Below are 18,965 nucleotides of genomic sequence, written 5' to 3' on the forward strand. Positions count from 1 at the left end.
GAACATAAGAGCAGCAAAGTGCAAATGGCCGCTGTACTTACATCATCTTCTGCAAAGACTGAGAAGCTGAAGAAAGCCCCCAAATAAGAGAGTCTCTGCAGCTCCCGCCCAGAGCCAGGGCTTAAGGATTTAGGCAACCACAGCGGCAAAGAAGCAACCTATGCAAAAAATGGAAGGGCAAATCAAGCTGCTAAATCAACGAGAGAGGTAAAAATGTAATCAATAGAGTTCTCAACCGCCAACCTCTTCAGCTAGTTCAGAGCCCAGTACAACAACTGACACTTAACTTCCAAAATCATAAGCCTCACAAATATCTGAGGAGCCCTATTGGCATTTTCTAATCTCAGATGGAAGAAAACCCTCCAACTCCTCTACTACAGCTGCATAAGATCTTCTTCTTCTTCTTCTTCTTCTTCTTTTTTTTTAAGATTTTATTTTTCCTTTTTTCTCTCAAAGCCCCTCGGTACATAGCTGTGTATCTTTAGTTGTGGGTCCTTCTAGTCGTGGCATGCGGGATGCTGCCTCAGCATGGCCCGATGAGTGGTGCAATGTCCACGCCCAGGATCCGAACCGGCAAAACCATGGGCCGCCCAAGAGGAGCGCGCGAACTTAACCACTTGGCCACCAGGCCGGCCCTATAAGATATTCTTTTAATTTTTATGTTTCAAGATATTCTTTGATAAGAGTGGAAATGAACTATTCTTATACTACCAAAGGATTCAAGTAAATTTTTCCCATAGGACTTGTTATTCTAGTTGTACAATACTTACACACACAAAAAAAATCACAAAAGCAAGTAAATAACTTCATCCCAGGAAACAATGTATAGGATGACAACTTAACAGTTGAAAGCCACCCACACGTTACCTATGTCTAAATGTCCTCCAAGAGACATTTTTCAGAAAATGTTACTTAAGGAATATCTTCCAGTTCTAAGTTCACTGAAAATGAGCAAGCCTATCAGGGAGGCACTTACCAAATTGCACACAGGATGTGTCTTTCCAAACTTGGTTTCACAGAGTTCACCTAAAGCCTAGAAGTAAGATCGGAAGGAGTCATATAAATGCATTTCATCTTAAACTGACTGCCAAGTATAACATCAAAGAATAGCTTTAATGTTGCTATAAAGATAAATACATTCCCTCCAAAATACTAACAGCTTCATTGATTTTCTGATGAATAAACTAATATGTACATATTGTAAAAAACTTCAGATAATACAGAAATATAAAATGAAACTAAAAATCACTCATAAACTTTACCCTAAGAGATAACCTCTATTGATATTTTAGTTAACAGCTTTCAATACATATTTTTGTGCATAGAGAGATAAACGTGCATATCTTTTACAAAAAATGATTTTTTTACTTGACATCTTTCCACGTCAAAAAGATATGCTTCATAAACTTTAGATGAGTAGTCTTGCTGGTGCTAAAGAGGACTATAAATAATTACAATTTAATAAGCTATCAAATTCAGAACATTTTTAAAAGTATTACTTAGTTTCCAGATCTCTTGTATTTTTGAGAACTCCAATATTTTCCTTTGGCGCTCCAATCATTCTTAAAATTAGAGAATCAGGAAAAATAGCTTTTAGGGATTTTAACATAGTTTAACATGGCCATGGTGATCCAATAAGCCCCATTTTAATAGTGAATTTAATTTTCTCTGTGATTTGGACACAGCTATAAAAGTTGCTAAAGCAGCTGATGGAAACTTTTGGGTCAATGCATTTAGGCACTGACACTTCTTCAAGAAGCCAGTGAGGTTCAGAGAACCACTGAGAAGGAAAGGTTCTCACTGCCTAGTAGGGGGACAGGAGGGGGTGTTGCTAAACTTTGCTGCACATTAGGATCACCTGGGAAGCCTTTGAAAAGCCCTATGTCAGGTCATACCCTTACCACACCCTGGATGAATAAAATCACAATGTCTAGAAGCCAGGCATTGGTATTCTTTAAAGACCCCCAGGTGACTGCAAAGTACAGCAAAGTTGAGATCCACTGACCTAGAGAATAATCACAATTGTTTCTGATTTTAGCTCTTCTTCCTGCCTCTCATTATTGTCCTTTCTCGCACTGCACTCTCATTGTTCTACAAGCATCAATAATGGTACAAAATAAAACTCTTGTCTATCTTAATGGAGGCCTTTGTCTTTTGACCAAGAACATTTTGTTGATATCTGACACTAAAAGCTCTTTACTGAAACATGAAGCTAATTCAAACCACAATAGAAAAGTCAACAATTCCATGAAGGAATATTTACGTGATACAGTAATAATTAATGTGCTCTAAAATATTTCACCACTGAACTCAAACAATCAGATTATTCCACTTCCTTTTATCTGCTACAGATAGAACAATGCATAAGGATTAACAGAATTTTATTAGGAACCTGAATAACATATGCAATGGAAAGAGCCCTGAAATAAATCCATTCAAAATTATTTTTAAAAGAATTCTCCTTCCATCTTCTAATTTCCCAGCACTGTCTCTTAGCCTTTTAGCTCAGTCTTGATTTTTTAAAACAGATGAATGCACCCTTTGTGTACATCTCTCTGTTGGCATTGATCTCAGTGTAATTATCTGGCTGTGTCGTTCTGGTCTTGATTTTTGCAGTCCATTATGAGCACCTTAAAGAGAGGCAGTACCTTGTCTAATTAGTTCCTGTGTCCTGTCCCCCAGTGTCTGGCATAGAATAGGTCCTGACTAAGCAAGGAATTAATGGTAAGATGGAATTAAATCAGTAGAACGAGTTAAAGGGACAACTACAGTAAAAAATACCAGTTTAACCAAGGCCTCAATTTACACAAGGTGGTATTTATACATAGTTAACTAATTTCATATTTTGATATTTTTCCTTCATATTTCTAGAATGAAAAATATTCAGTAATACTTGAGAGTATTTTTCTCCTGAAATTTCAAAGCAGCCAATACAGAGAAGAAAAGAACCTCTGATTTTCTTTCTAGTTCCAATGTTTTCACAACAGTCGAGGCCCTTGATGTGAAGCCGGCTGGAGGTCTGTCTAGGATTTATACTTGCTCTAACTGCCTTAAGGACCTAAACAGATCTGTGTTTTCCAAACAAAGCTTGAAGTGAAGTGTACAGCCTCAGGAAACCGGGAAGATGAATAGGAGAATTACTCTGAGAGTTTCTGGAGAAAGTCACTACATAAAGATAAAATCGTATCACTTTTCTTAGTGTAACTCTGCTTTTTTATTTGCACTTGTAATAGGTTTTTTTAAACAGCATAATTTTATCCCAAATATGGTATGCTCATTGCTAGGAGAATAGGAAGGATACCACCAGTAATGATGGTTTTCCTAAGTTATACAGTAAGGCGAAGTACGTTTTAGTGACTGCACCACTGACTCCTGTCTAGGACTCGAACGAGTGGAACATGTACCGGGCTGCTAACTGTCTTCACTGATGCATCTCACTGCACACCAGACACTGCATGGCCAACACAATGATTGCATGTTTTAAATCTGAAAACAAGGTTGATCATGGACCTGAAAGAAAAGTGTATGTTAAAATAATCTGGAAGAAATACATCTATTGAATGAGTTAAAGAAAAAGAACAAAGTTTTACCATGAGGGGGTATTTAAAGTAGTCACTATCGAGGGAGCACTCTTTGGCAGCAAGAGCCAGGCCTTGTAAAATGGGGATAAAGATCTATAAGGAAAAAAACACAACAAAATCAGAAATGTAAGTTTAAGAAAATCTAAGAACGGGAGGCACGTCAAATAAAGTACTGAGTCTGAATGTCCAGACATTTTCATTCTTTCCAAGGAAAAGCTGTTTTCCATATAAAGGAGTCGAGAATTAGCCACAGAGTGTTGCTGTCTTTTTGATAAGGTGACCCATAAAGTAATGCAGCTGAATTCTCCAGAAGTAACAGGATTGGTGAACCCTAAAACTCTGGCAGCACCCCCAGTCATTCAATAGAAACTCACAAATTTGGAACCAGCTGTAGGACTCCCCAGGGGCCTGTGCTATAATCAACTAAATTTTGCACATCTCAGCAATGAGTTTGTTTCTAATTACCAAGCACCTATAATTTGTAAAGAAACTGAACTAAATGTTCTAATATTTTCTCAACTCTACCAATATTTTTCAAAATTCTTTGTTGCCACCCTCCCACCTGCATCTAATTCTTTCCATTTTTTCCTTGTTTCCTTCTTGAAGAGAACAAGAAAAACAGACCAATAACGGATATTGTTATTATTACATTAACTTTAATTATGTGGAGCAAAGAGATAGCTGGTAAATGTTGGAAATGAAAAAGAAGACTTTATTAGAATGCCGTACCTCCACATACGGTGTAATTACTATAATAATCTGATATTGGAGCTTAAGGGCGCTCAGATGTACTTTTACAAGTTTACCATTAACACGAGGGCACATGAACACTATGCCAGATTTGCTCAGCACAGCTCATCTTCAGTTTCACAATGCACTCACTGATCAACCCATTTAGGGAGTTGGCTGGGATTCAAGACTAATAACATTAGGTTGAAAATGTTGTAAACAACAGCTGACAATCTGAATGTCAATAAGTCGAAAAAGGGGGTGTTCTATAAAGCCACTAGAAAACCTGAAAAGTTCTCTTTCCTACTAATTTCATCCCATTGTACTGAGTGCTTGTCATTTAAGGAGCACAGTACCAAAAAAGGGGCCCAGGATTACAAAGTGCCTTGGAGTGTCCTCAGATGTCAACACAGCCCTGGAAGAGATCATTCTAGGTTTTACAACTCAAGTAATCAGGGTAGGAGTAAATATGCTGTCATAAGCTAGCGAAAAATGGACAGGTAATACTTAGGGGTGGGGGTGGGGAATGCCCAAATTGCAATCAAGAAAAAAACAAACAGAAGTTCTAGAATCATCAAAAATAAATTTCATACTTGGTTATCCAGTAAAATCTCTAAGCATTTTTTTCAGAAATGCTATAAAGTAAAACATCTTTACTCTTTCTAGTCGAGTTATTTTCTTTTGCAAGTAGAGTTTAATTTATAATAAATAGACAAAATATTACTAAGCATAATATTTTTCAAAGAGCCAAACTTTATGCTACTTGTGTAACTTATTTTAAATAATTCTCTTATTGTCAAACAACTACCTCCCAACACTGATAAAAAAATGCCTTACAATATTCATCTCTAATCCTAAATTCTAGATGCTATTTACTTCTGTTTATTTATCTGTGAAGACCTCAAATATCAAAAGAAGATTGAAATCTCAGATAAAAGATTTAATTCAAATTTGCCACACTCTTAAGACAAAAAGGTAAAATGCTGTTTTTCAGTTTGGCAACTCCATTTTACTCATCATTTCTCTCTGGAAAAAACACATGATAATAGATAAGAAAAGATAAGGAGGGTTCAAGACTGAGTGGCAGAAAAAGTATGAGAATTCTGTGAGTAAAAATAAACAGGTCTGTGCTGGTTGCACAACATTGTGAATGTGCTAAATCCACTGAACTGCACACTTTAAAATGGTTAATTTTATGTTATGTGAATTTCACCTCAATTTTAAAAAACAAAGAGGTCATTTCAAAACCTCTGTGTTAGTTTCTTTATGAATAAAATAGGTATAACATATCCCTTTCAGCTGATCACTGGGCTGATTCTATATAGTTAAAGCTGCTCTGGCTTCCTCAAATGATGTATTTTGAATACAAGTATTCTAATTAATGCATACTACACATATAATATAATGTATCACATAAACATTTCAAGACAGTTATTTATTTTCGTCAGAGCTCACTTATCTTTCTAGAAAAGAAAAGCTCACTATGCTGCCTTAAATATTCCTGGAAGTCAACAAGGCCATCATCTAAGGTAAGCAGTTAATGAATTCCAGATACAAAGTACACACACAACACCAACTGGGATTTTTATTCGTGAATTCTTCCTTTACTAATATTTTGAAAACTACTGAAAACACAATTCCTGAGAATTCAAAGGCCTTGAAATTAATAGTTACAAATAACACTAGGTATAAAAACAGATTAAAAGGAATCATATCAATTACAGCTGTTGCCTTTGTTATTCTTCCTAGTCACAAAAAAAGAAATGATCATACGACAAATTCTAAGAAAATGTCATAAAAATCCTTTCATCAAGGGAAATAGCTTGTGTGAAAGTTCTTGCAGTAAAATGTTTACTTTGGAACACAAGCCATAAGACAACAATCAAAATGTAATGCCCACATTTCACCTTGGAAGAAACCTTAAAGTCTAAGTAAACAGCTTTATTGTTAAGTATTGCATATCTGCATTTTCACTTAACTTTAAATAACGAGAAAACCAAAATGTATGAATACCGAACGAACAAAGTATTCGTAAGAGATGAGACATCATTCTCAGTTTAGTGGTGAGAAGACAAAGATTCTTTGTGGCTGGCAGACTACAACTGAGCTAATTTGGCTGTTAATTTATTAATCTCCTTTCCGTAAACTCAGAGAACTAACTTTCAACACTACACAGCGGGCAAATTCACATCCTGCCTTATGCTATATCTTGGCATTCTTGTGTTACAAGCTTCTTGAAATCTAGGAGAGGGCCTTATATTTCTTCTTATCTCCCAAAGCACTGAGCACAGACCCTGTTTAAAATACTCAATGCTTGACTGATTAGGTGAAATGGACACATGATGGGAATAATGCAGCTGTCAACCTGACTTCCTCAAGAAAGGGATCTCAGATAGGTCTCACTGAGCAAATAACACGTGCACGTTCGAATTCAGGAACAGAAGTTTCTCCCATACGGTGTATTCAGAAATCAGCCTTGGCATAGAAACTTCTAGGCTAAAAGTTTCAGTAGCCACTCACAAAACTTTACCTGCTTGAACACTTCTTCATCCTGATGAGTGGTTCTCACCAGTTCTTGAATGAAGCCATATGGGAGATTCCTACATAGCATATACGGCACCAGGAAGGACGGCTGCTGCATGGACCTGTGAACCCACAAAAGTCAAGGACTGCGATGAATCAACTCATTACTGCATAACAACAGAACATATGGAACGTCACACTGGCAGCAACTGTCCAGTCAAAAGGCAAAGTCTAAATCTCCCAAATATTCTATATTCTACACAATAGTTTTAGGCAAAAGATCACCCTTCTCATGGTTAATCATCACTTTTTGGTCTTTTTAATGAGACTACAGAAAGTTTCAAAAAATCCATCTTTTCCTACACATGGCCCTTTAAGAATAAAGTGTTAACAAAAAAAAATGAAGCATTATATATCTCTTTTACTTATTTGTTTATGCCTCATTCAATTAAAAAAAGATTAGCACTGGCCAAGGACTTTTTAGAATTCTTATTAATTTTAACAATAGAAGATTTTTTAAGGTACATGCATATCATTTTCCTGCTTTTTGACAGGTTTCAAAAATATATACGCCTATGGCGCAGAAAATAATGTAAGAACATCCAGAATGAATAAACGTACCTTTGTCATTTTTCCTTTACATATTTTTCATAAAAGAAATAAAATATACAAATGGTCTTTTATTAAACTTGAAACCTGTAAGGGACTCTCAGAAACAAATAATTAACAGTGTAGTACTCTGGGTGATTCCCAAATTATCCGTTCCACCACTCTTCCTTATTACTAAATAATACAAATTGACTGTGTGATACATGGAAAGTGATGATCGGCACATTTTATCAAAAACCTCCACTGATTTCAAGCAGTGGCTTTTAAACTAAATTACTAATTTCCTGCCTTGATGCTGACATATTTCACCAATGGTCAATCTCAATAAAGCACACAGAAAGCGTTTTATTTTCAGAGTACTTTAGAGAAGGAAAGTAACCTCAGAGGTCATCTAGTCAACCACTTTCATTTTACAGGTGAAGAAGTGAGTTATCCAAGGTGGTGCAAAATGGCTGGGCAGCCTGATATCCTCTAACGAATAGGGTCCTCGCCCTGCTAACATCAAGCACAGAATGGTTTTTCATACCTTGGTTGTGTGAGGGAACCTTGTAGTACTAACGCAGTGTGGGATATGCACTGTGAGCGGATGTTGCTCAGAAGCTGGCTGACTGCTGGCTGGCTGCACATCTGAAAAGAAAGGTGGCGGTTAGGACTACAAAGAGAAAATAATCCCAGGGGGCTGAAAACCGACAAGAGTCAGAGCAGATGGCTCTCCGGAAAATGGCACGCTTCTCTCTTCCTTAATTCATAACGAACAAACTAGAGAAACTGTATCAATCCAAGTACACTGTCTCTGCTGAAATCTACAGTTAGAGAAGAAAGAAGTGGATGTTTGAGGTGACCACTCAGCATCTCGGAGATGCGCCCAGCGCCCTCTCTTTGCTTCTGCTGGTAAGGTTAAGCGCAACAAACCCAAAGAGACCCTTCACAAATATGAAACCAACAGGTGGACAAGCAGATTGGTTTCTAATGGAAAACTGGAACTAGAAAATGAGTGAGAATATAATGAGAAAATAATGAAGTCAGTCAGGAGTAAATAGTAGAAAAAGTGTAGCTTCCTGAATTTAAACCAAGTTTTCCAGCTTATTCATGTGATTCTGGACAATCACTTAATCTCTAAGCAAATCTCCATCTGCTTATTCCTGCAATGGAAAAAACACCTATCTGCTGCTGGATTGCAGTGGATTAACTGAACAGCAGTGAGAACTGAGCTAATGCAGACCCAGCACAGTGTCTGGCAGTCTACAGGCACTCCACCAATGCTGGTTATTACACTAATGATTACGACAGACTACCAGCAATTATCAGGGCCATCTAAGTTGCTGGTGGCAATGGCACCTGGCCCTGTCACTTCTTCCCTCCACTACGATGAGTTCCACAAGTGCAGGGATCGTCACTGGTTTTGTTCACTGATACACACCAAGCTCCTAGTACAGCGTCTGGTAATAGTAGATGCTCAATGACCACTTTACTGATTGACTAAAGGAATGAATACTCCTTAGGGGGGATATCAAAATGAATCTATTTCATATTACCTTTGGTGCTTTTTTTTCCTCTATTCCAACTCGGTCAAAACACTCGATGAGGTAGTTCAGCATATCTGTCTCCTTGCACGTCTCAATGGTGAAATGGTCACTGTAGGAATCCCAAGTACTTGCCCCACCAGAGGCTCCCAAACTTTGGAGAAGAGAAAAGAAAGTTGATGATTTTTACCTCTTCTCAATGAATTACTTTAGATAGTTTGCGTTTCCGCAGCAGAAAGCCTGTTAGAGCCCCGCACCCAGGACGAAGCAGAGACCCATGCAGCCAAGGTTGGAAGTGACTGCCTGTTTCACCTGCTCCAAGTCCAGCAAGAGTAACTTTTAGTAAACATTTTATTGACCTAGGAAGAGAGTCTGACCAGAAACCCAGCATCTCATCTTATTTGGAATGGCAACTTACAAAATGAGGACGACTAAGAACTGCCACCAAGCGCTGGGCATTTGAAGGGATGCCACACGTACTTGAACCAAACTGGCCAGGTTCACCCAGGTAGACTTGTAGGTGAAAGCCACACTATGCTATCACTGTAATCAAACTCTTTAGTGGGGAAGTTATAGGGACTAACAAAATACCCCTCCTCCTCAAGACTCTAGCACAGATCTCGAAAGCTCTCATCCAGCATTTGGCAACAAGACCAGAGCTTAGTTAGGCAAACCATTCAGTTAGAAGGAGACATGAAAATATTTGTTATTAACACAAAATTTTCCAAAACTTTTAGGGAAAAAGGCAAAGTAATACAGTAAAAACAAAACAAAAATCTTGCATGAGGAGTAACCAACTTGGGTTCTCTTCCCAACCCTGCCGCTTGTAACTGAACCTAGAACCTCCCCTCCGGGGCAGAGGCTTAGATGAAACCATGTGGAAGTGCTTTGTCAAATACAAGCAGGATACAAGGTGAGGCACTGTTAGTATCAGTCATAACTAGTCTCCAAGACCAAAGCCAAACATTACCACAAGGGTTAGGGTGAGGAAATTAAAGTTTAGATCACCCACGAACCGGCTACATCTGAAATCTGATGTTTAACTCATAATCGATTTGATATACACAGAAGATACAAAGAAATACATCACGGCATAGGAAGAAGCCAGGAATTTTGAAATGAAGAGGAAATGAAAAAACATAAACTTAGCAAAAAAAAATTGCATATACAGGATGGGAAGAACATCAGGAACTCAAGAGACCCATTCCTACTTCACCACGGGGCCGACGATTAAAGGCTAGAAACTAACAGGACCAAGAGGAATTGAGATATTAACAATGCGTTATGCAGACAGATGCAGAGATATCCATAACTAATTTTGGAATACATAGATAGCTGACCTTAGAATTTTAGAAAAATATACACAACTGATCTTAAAATGAAAGTACAATATTAGAGTATTTCAATAAAAAAGATGAAAACAACGCCAGTTTTAAATCCAAGACTTCCAGGCCAGGGTCCAGTAAACTTAAATCCCTATAACTTACCACACAGGCCTGACAGAAGGGAAGGGAGGCGGCGAGGCCAAGAGGCAGTCAAAGGCACAAGGCAGCCAACGCCCTCCCAACCGGACAGGTAATTGAACCACTCACACAGCGCCTCACCAGAGTCATGACAAAGATGGGCGGGCCAGCATGGGAACCCTCAAAAAACCAACAACAATTAATTGTTGGGTCTTCTTCTCAGTTAATTTTGAGGCACACTTCATTAATAGCAAGATCTGGTGTCTGTTAATTGGCCTGATAACAGAAAGATGAGTACTGTAATAAAGCACAGGAAAAAAAAAAACCAAAACACAAGAACAAAACAGAAAAACCCACCCACAAGTATAAGAAGTGCAGTGAATCCTCCGAAGTGGAAAGCGGAGAAAGATGCCCGTCTTCACCTGCAGCAATCGTACTTTTAAGCTATCTGCTCTTCCTCCCTCTTCCATCTGACATTGGTGACTCAGTGTCTATATTCACTGCCCCTCCTGAAGAGGAACTTTGTTCATACAGGCTATCCCTACACAAATTAAGGTTAATTTTCCTCTGAGCAGCTTTCACAGATGACAATGAAAATAGATCTTCCTCATGAAAATGAAAAAATTTTAAACTATACACTCCCTTGATAATAAGGCTCATATTTTTCACATTTTCACGTTTCTGAGATGAAATCATTCTATATTTGCTGTCAATAGTCCTCGCCAGTTGCAAGGAGTCAGCCTGACACAGTCCCCACTGCCGGGATGTGAACATCTGTATGAAGGCAGCACGCTTAGATGGCATCTGCTCACGCACTGAAATGAGGTTCCACTCTTAACCAACACATTCCATTTAATTTTAACTTAAAGTTGGATGTCTCAAAGTCAATTGAAGTATCTTCACAAATGTCGCACTAAGACATGAAAAGTGACAACGTATGTGGAAGACTGCTTGTCTCGTGCCAGGCAATGCAAAGAATGGCGCTCAGAATATATGAGAGAATTTTCAAAGCTACAAGAGGTGGGTGTGTTTCGGTGATCATCTGTCAGGCACCAAACACTTCCAGCTGACTTTCAAGAGAAGGAGGAAAAAAAATGAAACAGAGGTTTAACCAAATAGAAATGTAGAATAAACGCCAGTATTCATCAATATATTTCAAAATCATAAGACTGATCCTAAGGTGGTAAAGTAGGTCATGACCAAAAGTGTGGAAAGTGGCCAGACTCACCAATGCTCTGCGTAAGTGTCAAAGGTCAAACCGATTTACAAGGACCCTTAGATTCAAAGTAAAAGAGTTAGACTCAACCTTTGAAGGAGCTACTGAAGGAGAAAGTGGTATACAGTTCATATGCATAAATTTATGCTATCAATAGACATTCTAAAATGTTTGAAAGAATATTTCATTTTTTCCTAAAAAAGCTGCTACAAAATTCCTGATGCTTTTACAAATGTGACTTGTGGAAGATCACAGTGGAAATATGTCATATTTAAGTCCCAAGAGTCTCTAAAAAATTATACCTCCTTCTGGGAGAATACGTGAATTATTTTCTGATAACTGCAGCAACAGTCCAATTTAATAATATCATTGATTCGCATAAGAGAAGTATAGTTGAATCCCTCTGAAAACACAGTGAAAATATTCCTGGGGATTTACATATGCATCAAATCTGTGCAAACTGAATCTCATTTTAAGTGCACGACGAACACTCGCTTCTTGAAAGGATTCCACTGTAGTTTCTTTTCTACTATAAGGGGAATAATTACCCTCTTATGTACTCATTTTTTTTTTAATGCACACTCTGGATTTTTGTATTTTCTCAGTGCAAGGTCAAGTCAGAGCTGTGTAGGTTTAAGCAATGTGAATTTGTTGAACAAATGTTCAAAGTGTGCCTTCTGTATTCCAGGCACTGTTGTAGGTCCTGGGGGCAGTGCTGAATCAAACAGATCAAGACCTTGCTCATACGGCAATTACATTCCAGAGGGGAGACAGAAAGAAGTTAATATAGAAGTGCCATGAAGAAAAACAAAAGCGGAGTACGAGTGACAGAGAAGGGCAGAAAGTGTCTGTATGTGTTTAATATTATGTTTAATACACGGGGTCAGGGAACACCCTCTGATAAGATGGCATTTACACAGAGACCTGAAGGAGTGAGAAGCAGACCACACGGCTACCTGGGGAACAGAGGTCCAAAGAGAGGAAGCGAGCGCAGCGGCCTAAGGCAGGAGGGAATATGCTGAGCGAGTTCAAGAACAGGATCAGTGTGTGAGCGAGAGGATGCACGCAAGTGGAGGGAGATGTGAGAAAGAAGGAGCGTGTGCGCACGTGTGTGTGTGTACATGTGTGTATGTGTGTATGAGATGCAGGGTCTCGTAGGCCAAGGTGAGAAGCTTTGGGTTTTACTCTGTGTGAGAATGGAAATCGCTGTAGGGTTTTGAGGATAGACAAAACGGAAAGGTTTCTTTTCGACCATTTCCATGTTTCATCTCCAAGTAGAGACAACAGCAGAAATAAGAGGGCAAAGGTCGATGTTTTTCACTATTCGCTCATTTTCCCTTTCCCTATTCACATAGGCTCATGACTTTCAAGATTTGACCTCCTTCACTGAAATATCTAAGCAGTAAAAAAACCCCAAACACCAATTTTTTTCTAGTCATCAACTTTCTAGGAAACAATCACATTTTTCCTCAGAGTTACTCCTCTGTTATCTTTATTGCAAGAGAATTCTCTTACTTTCCTTATTTCCACTCCTGCAAGTGGTTCCTTATACTTCCTAGAGCTCTTGTCACAGAAGACTGCAAAATATTATAGAGGGAATCTTTTACCTTTCTTAAATTTTATCATCATCACTATAAATAGTTAACATATCAAGGTATGTCCCGACTACCTCCAAAAAGAAGCGTAAACCATCAACTCCACTGAGCAAGCAGAGGGCAGACAGAGACGACCCACTGTTCCTTCTTCTACGACATCAATCTTACCAGGGAAGAAGGAGGTGTTAAAATTGCTTACTTCAAAGTAACAAAATTCTGAGAAGATCAATTAAAAAAGGAGGAAGAGCGGCCAGCCCTGTGGCCTAGTGGTTAAATTCAGCACGTTCTGCTTCAGTGGCCCAGGTTTGGTTCCTGGGTGTGGACCTACAACAGTCACTGGTGGCCATGCTGTGGTGGCGACCCACGTTAAAATAGAGGAAGACTGGCACAGATGTTAGCTCAGGGCAAATCTTCCTCAGGAAAAAATTAAAAGGCGGGGGAAGAAAAGGATTTGCTGATCGCTCAAATTAACAAAGTCTTTTGCTGCCTTTTCCTGGTTCTGACCCTACATGCATTCTCAAGCTCCTCTCTATTTGTTTAATCAGTTATGTATTTTTATCCATCCTTTTACATTCTTTTTGATATCTATACAGAATGTATAAGTTGACAAAATCTGGAAAGATCAGATTTCATTTTAACAGCCAGCAAAGGACCTGCCAACTGACTGGAATGGAATTTTGTAATTAAAGAGTAAAATGTTGGCATTTCCTTGCCAAAAAACAGAGTAGATGCATAAACATTCGGCAGCAAAATAACTAGTAAGGAACGAGAACACCACAAGTGCCATTGGGCAAAAATGGAAAAGCCAGAGATGGCACAGTGCGATGGTGAAGCACGTGAGTTCTGAACTCGGGCTCTGCCACAGACTAGTTATGGATGAACCTCCCTGTACCCCAGTTTCCTCCTAGAAGTGCTGCAGTGAGGAGTAGAGGGATAATGTGAGCAGACTGCTGACACAGTATCTGGCACATGATGCTCAGTAAGTATTCGCAGCTATTATTACACAATCAGCAAGTTTTATTTCTCCTTGTAAGTATAGAAGGTAGATCTGAGACAAGGTTGGGATGTTAGAAGTCTATAAAGAAAGCGGTTAGTAAAAGCAGCACACAATCTGATATTGTTAGAGAAAGTTGGAATTAAATAGGCCAAGGAGAGAAAGCATTTCTCCCACAATAATTTACAGTCAAACAGATAACAAAGCACTTTTATCAGGTATGGAAATTGATTCCTAACAAGGATGCCTGCTGCTGTGCCATAATCATGCAATAGGATTTTATCTGTATGAAAAAGATACTTCCACCTTTGGGAAATTTCCTTGAGAAATAGTGATAAAAGCTTAGACCTAATACAAATATCAACCTTTGTGAATCAATATTCAACCTTGCACCAACATTCCTCACTCTCTTTATATACTCTCTGATTCTTCTGAACACTGTCAAATTTAATGAAGTGTACCTAACTCCTACTGCTGTCTATTTATAGCCTGGAGTTTATTTTTGGACAGTGTTGGGCATAAATACCAACTCAGTCCAGAGGAAACTTCAATTTAAGAGCAAAATTTTAAGACCATGAGTCAGAAGGTCAGAAAGAAGATGCTATTACATTTTCTTACTCAAAGTCACCTAGAAAATCCAACTAGTCTTTTTCACTTGGTTTTTGGGGTGAACACCATGAACAATGTTTTAGCTTCTGCTGCCATTCCAAAGGCCACCTCAACAAACAGGGTCTAGCTTCACTGAGGTCGAGGGGGTTATTAGCAAAATTTAAGTTTAGAAGTGAAAGTAGAATCACAGTTACACCAGGCAGTATGACCCCACGTGTTCTTCAATGGACTGCCCAGGCTGAGCTGGGGCAAGACACACATACACGTGTGCACACGCATGCGTGCACGTTCCAGCTCCTAAATAGCAGCAATCCGTGTAACTGTACATAAGAAAAACATGCCTCACAGGGGACATGTTGCTCATGTCTGGTAGCTCATAAGAACACTCTGACAATAGATGGATGAAGGGTCCCTCATCTTAGATCTAAGGGTGAGTGAACTTGACGACTGATCTTTAACCTGTTGCTCATGTTTCTGACAAATGATTATACAAAAGTTTTCCTCCAAACTTACCAGACAACAACCGTCAAAATTTTCCTATGTGTAACTTTACCCCATGATAAGGTCCTAAAATTTCAGTACATGCAAGTTCTCACATCTTGACTCTCCAGGTCGCCTCATCTGACCCTATCCTGTTTGGATTCAAAGCATATCTCTAATCAGAGCTTATGACAGTTAGTTCCTAAGCACCTATGCACATGCAGGGGTAAGACTCCACTCCTCTGATACCTGGACCCAAACTGGACACAAGAAAACTCATCACCACCACCACCACCACCTTCATCATCACCATCATCATCTTCTTCATCTTCGTCACTACTGTCCCCAGAAAGTGCGAGGAAGAGGAGGGAGAAAGGGCTGTCGCACATACTACCACAACAAAAGCAAAAAAGGTCATCAGGGAACAAGGGAAAAACAAGAGGGGGAAAGCTTCTGCAACTGTTGTCCCTTTTTAATTAAATCTTATGCTAAAAGTCCTGTCTACTGACATGCAGGAAAATAATTCACCGACATTACAGAAATGCATAGGTACATTTGAGAGGAAGGGCACTGGATTGATGGAATTCTGACACTGCTTCTTTCCAAGAGGCGGAAATCAAAGTGTCAAGGCACAAACTCTGGCCTAGCCTCAGTGACCAGAGGTAAGGGACACCAGGCCCAGATTTGCTCCCACAACCCCTTGCTCTGACTGCATTTCAGCTATGATTGGCAACATTACAAAAAGTTGAAAAGTGGTCCTGTGAGCCCCAACTCTCAAATACAAACTGCCCACAGTCTCTGAAACTCATTTGTAATGAGGAATGACATGTGAACTAGATTTCAAAAAACTAAGTTACTTTTCTTTGTACAGCAAGGAGGAAGAGTGAAGAAAAAAGAAGGGAAGAAAGGGACTCAAAACAGAGCGACCCATACTTTCTGATGTTATCAAAGCTGGCAGAAGAATGGACTTGGGTGCGGTGTGAGCCTACCAAACTAGTTAGACACACGGGTTAATCACCCAAAACAGAAAAACACACGTAACTGAGGTCAGTGTCGCACAACAGTTCTTCCAAACCATGTTAATCTCCTTTGCCTGCACTGCAAACGCACACCCAACTCTCCTGCTGAATAAATACCTAGGAGAAATCCTTAGGGAGGAGGGACGTCTGCTCACAGCACTGGGTGAGGCGGACAGTAGAGGTGGCCCCATGCTGGTGGGTCTCTGTCTGGAAGAGCTGGCAGGCACTGCTTGAGGGCTACTAGCGAGGGCAGGGAGGCGTGGTGAGCTAGACAGAATGGAGGTGCCCGAGGACCGCGTGGTAGGAGAAGTTGAAGACCCCCAGGGGTGGGTGACAGTGTAGGGGCGATATCGTGGAGACGAGGGCTGGCTTCCTGCAGCAGTCCCGGAAGCAGCACTATGAGGACTGAGGGAAATGGACGGCACAGCCATGTGGCTGGCTGCACGGGAAGGTGAGGCAAAAGAAGGACGCATCATTGGCACAGAGCTCCAGAAACTCATACTGGAAGCTGGGCTAGTTTCATAGAGGCTAAATTAGTAGAGAAAGGGAGGAAAGAAGAGAAAATTGAAGAAAAACTTGAGATAAATAACTAAAATGGAAAATAAAGCTTTTACAGGACTGTATCGTTATACTTCATATTGTTGAGTATTCAAGTATATAAATCTTTCAGATACTTATCTAAATAATTATAACTTAATTACTGTACTGATCTAGAGGCCACACATAAAATATAATAAAACCCTCTTTCCAAAGAATAATGTACTATATTCAGCCATTTGTTTCTAAAATTTAATATACCAATAGCCTAACCATGGAAAGCCAGAGACCAATCTGGAAAAGACAATACCTCCTGCAATGACTACATCCATGCCCCAAACACGATACATGCCATAACGCATGACACAAGCCCGTGAATGAACGCTCCCTTCTCTTACATACTTCATGGCTATTTTATCACCAATTAGATGCGCAAAAAGAACCACACTGACCTAGACAAAGAGCTGGCACTGAAGGAACCCAAACTGCAGAACATCGGGCTTGTTCCTGGATTGGAGCCAGCATTCAGCATGAGATTTCTGTCTGGTGACCGAGCTGCCGCTGCAATTGGCTGTGACGTGGCTGTCAGACTGGCAAACGGGTTTTCATCTCTAGTCTGAGTGGACATCATTAGCACTTCCATTAAAATCTGGCCAATCAAGTCCTTAAAATCAGAGAACACTGTTGGAAAGGCAGAATAAAGACGAGATTATACATGGTTCTTAACATATACAGTCCTTGAATAAGCCAAAGTGAACCAGAGGTTCAATGTGGTACCCAGATTGGATTCTGGAACAGGAAAAGGACATCAGTGGAAAACCTGGTGAAACTCAAATAAGGTCTGGAGTTTAGTTAATAGTTTTGACAAATATACTCTGGTTATGTAAGATGTTAACATTAGGGGAAACTGGGAGAAGCATATACAGGAACTTCCTGTATTACCTCTAAAACTTTTCTGTAAATCTGAAATTATTGCAAAATACAAAGGTTATTTAAAAAAAACTGGAGCATAGTCAATAAGTGTCACTGCTGATATATATTAACTATAGAAAGAAGCTACTCTCAACTACAGAAGTTAGTTTATCATACTAGAAATGCAAATGGGTTAATATTTCTTTGCCTATATATGTTTGGTATACAGTAAAACTATTAAGTACAAATTCAAAATACTTTATGAAAGGTCTAATATTAGTCACAATCTGGCTTCCTGGAGCAGATTCTATTTCCTAGCTTCTTTCTTATTCTTGGTAGCTCCTGAACGCTTTACTGAACGTCTTCACATACTTTTTAAAAACGGCTAAAGTTCTAACCCATGTAAATCTTATTTGGTTATTAAAAATTACCAATTATATATGTACAAGAGAGATTTGAGAATCTTAAGATTTACAATAAGAATAATAACAAGTGGCAGGGTTTTGAAACACATGGTTGCTAAGCTCACCTCTATAACCAGTTAATAAGAAGATCCCAGTAAAATCAGAAGTTAATTATCCAAGTGCCAGGAACATAGGGGACTATTTTTTTGCCATGGAAGATAGGCAGCAGAGGAAAATGAAAGGCAATCTCCTGGATGTTCATGCATTCATTTAAAATACATTTATTGAGGGATTGTTAAGTGCAGGGTACCCTTTGAGGCACTGGGGATACATCAGTGAGCAAAACAGACAAGAATTCCTGCCACCAGGGAGGTTATATTCTCATGATATGCAAAAGAACACCTGGACACACCTCCCCAAACTCTTCTGTATTCCAAATGACTGCCATAAAGAAAAGTGACAGTGCCATGTAATGCTCCTATCTTGCTAAGAGTTTTATTAATTTCTTTTAAGTGTGGTTTAGTATAGTCTCTTAAAATGGAATCATGGAAACACAGCAAAATATCAAAATGTTCTATCTTGCTAACCAATTTAATCAAGCAGATTTACTCAACTGTCTACACATGACCTGGTAGGCACTGAAAGCAGGTACAGGTCACACACAGCACCCCTCTCAGGATCCCTGGAGACTACCCAGTACACTCCCACTTTATAAGAGGCACTAATGCTCTCCAAGCACCTTATTATTGAAAACGAAAAACTTCAACCCTG

General features: G+C 39.3%; 1 protein-coding gene across 5 annotated transcripts in view; it reads right to left on the reverse strand.

Moving 5' to 3' along the window:
* UBE4B (ubiquitination factor E4B) overlaps positions 1-18,965 on the reverse strand; it is a 122,278-nt gene that overhangs the window by 42,171 nt on the left and 61,142 nt on the right. For 3 of the 5 annotated variants that reach the window (XM_046660997.1, XM_046660996.1, XM_046660999.1), the window contains exons 6-14: positions 17,331-17,559; positions 16,459-16,869; positions 15,572-15,712; positions 8,978-9,119; positions 7,969-8,069; positions 6,841-6,955; positions 3,591-3,674; positions 977-1,033; positions 42-158 (exon numbers count right to left, since the gene is read on the reverse strand). In XM_046660997.1, the coding sequence (XP_046516953.1) occupies positions 42-158; positions 977-1,033; positions 3,591-3,674; positions 6,841-6,955; positions 7,969-8,069; positions 8,978-9,119; positions 15,572-15,712; positions 16,459-16,869; positions 17,331-17,559 (1,397 nt within the window). The remainder of the gene's footprint in view (positions 1-41; positions 159-976; positions 1,034-3,590; positions 3,675-6,840; positions 6,956-7,968; positions 8,070-8,977; positions 9,120-15,571; positions 15,713-16,458; positions 16,870-17,330; positions 17,560-18,965) is intronic. The other 2 variants (XM_046660998.1, XM_046661000.1) reach the window with 2 other exon arrangements.

The sequence above is a fragment of the Equus quagga genome, chromosome 5, assembly GCF_021613505.1.
Source record: "Equus quagga isolate Etosha38 chromosome 5, UCLA_HA_Equagga_1.0, whole genome shotgun sequence".
In the NCBI taxonomy this organism is placed as follows: Eukaryota; Metazoa; Chordata; class Mammalia; order Perissodactyla; family Equidae; genus Equus; species Equus quagga.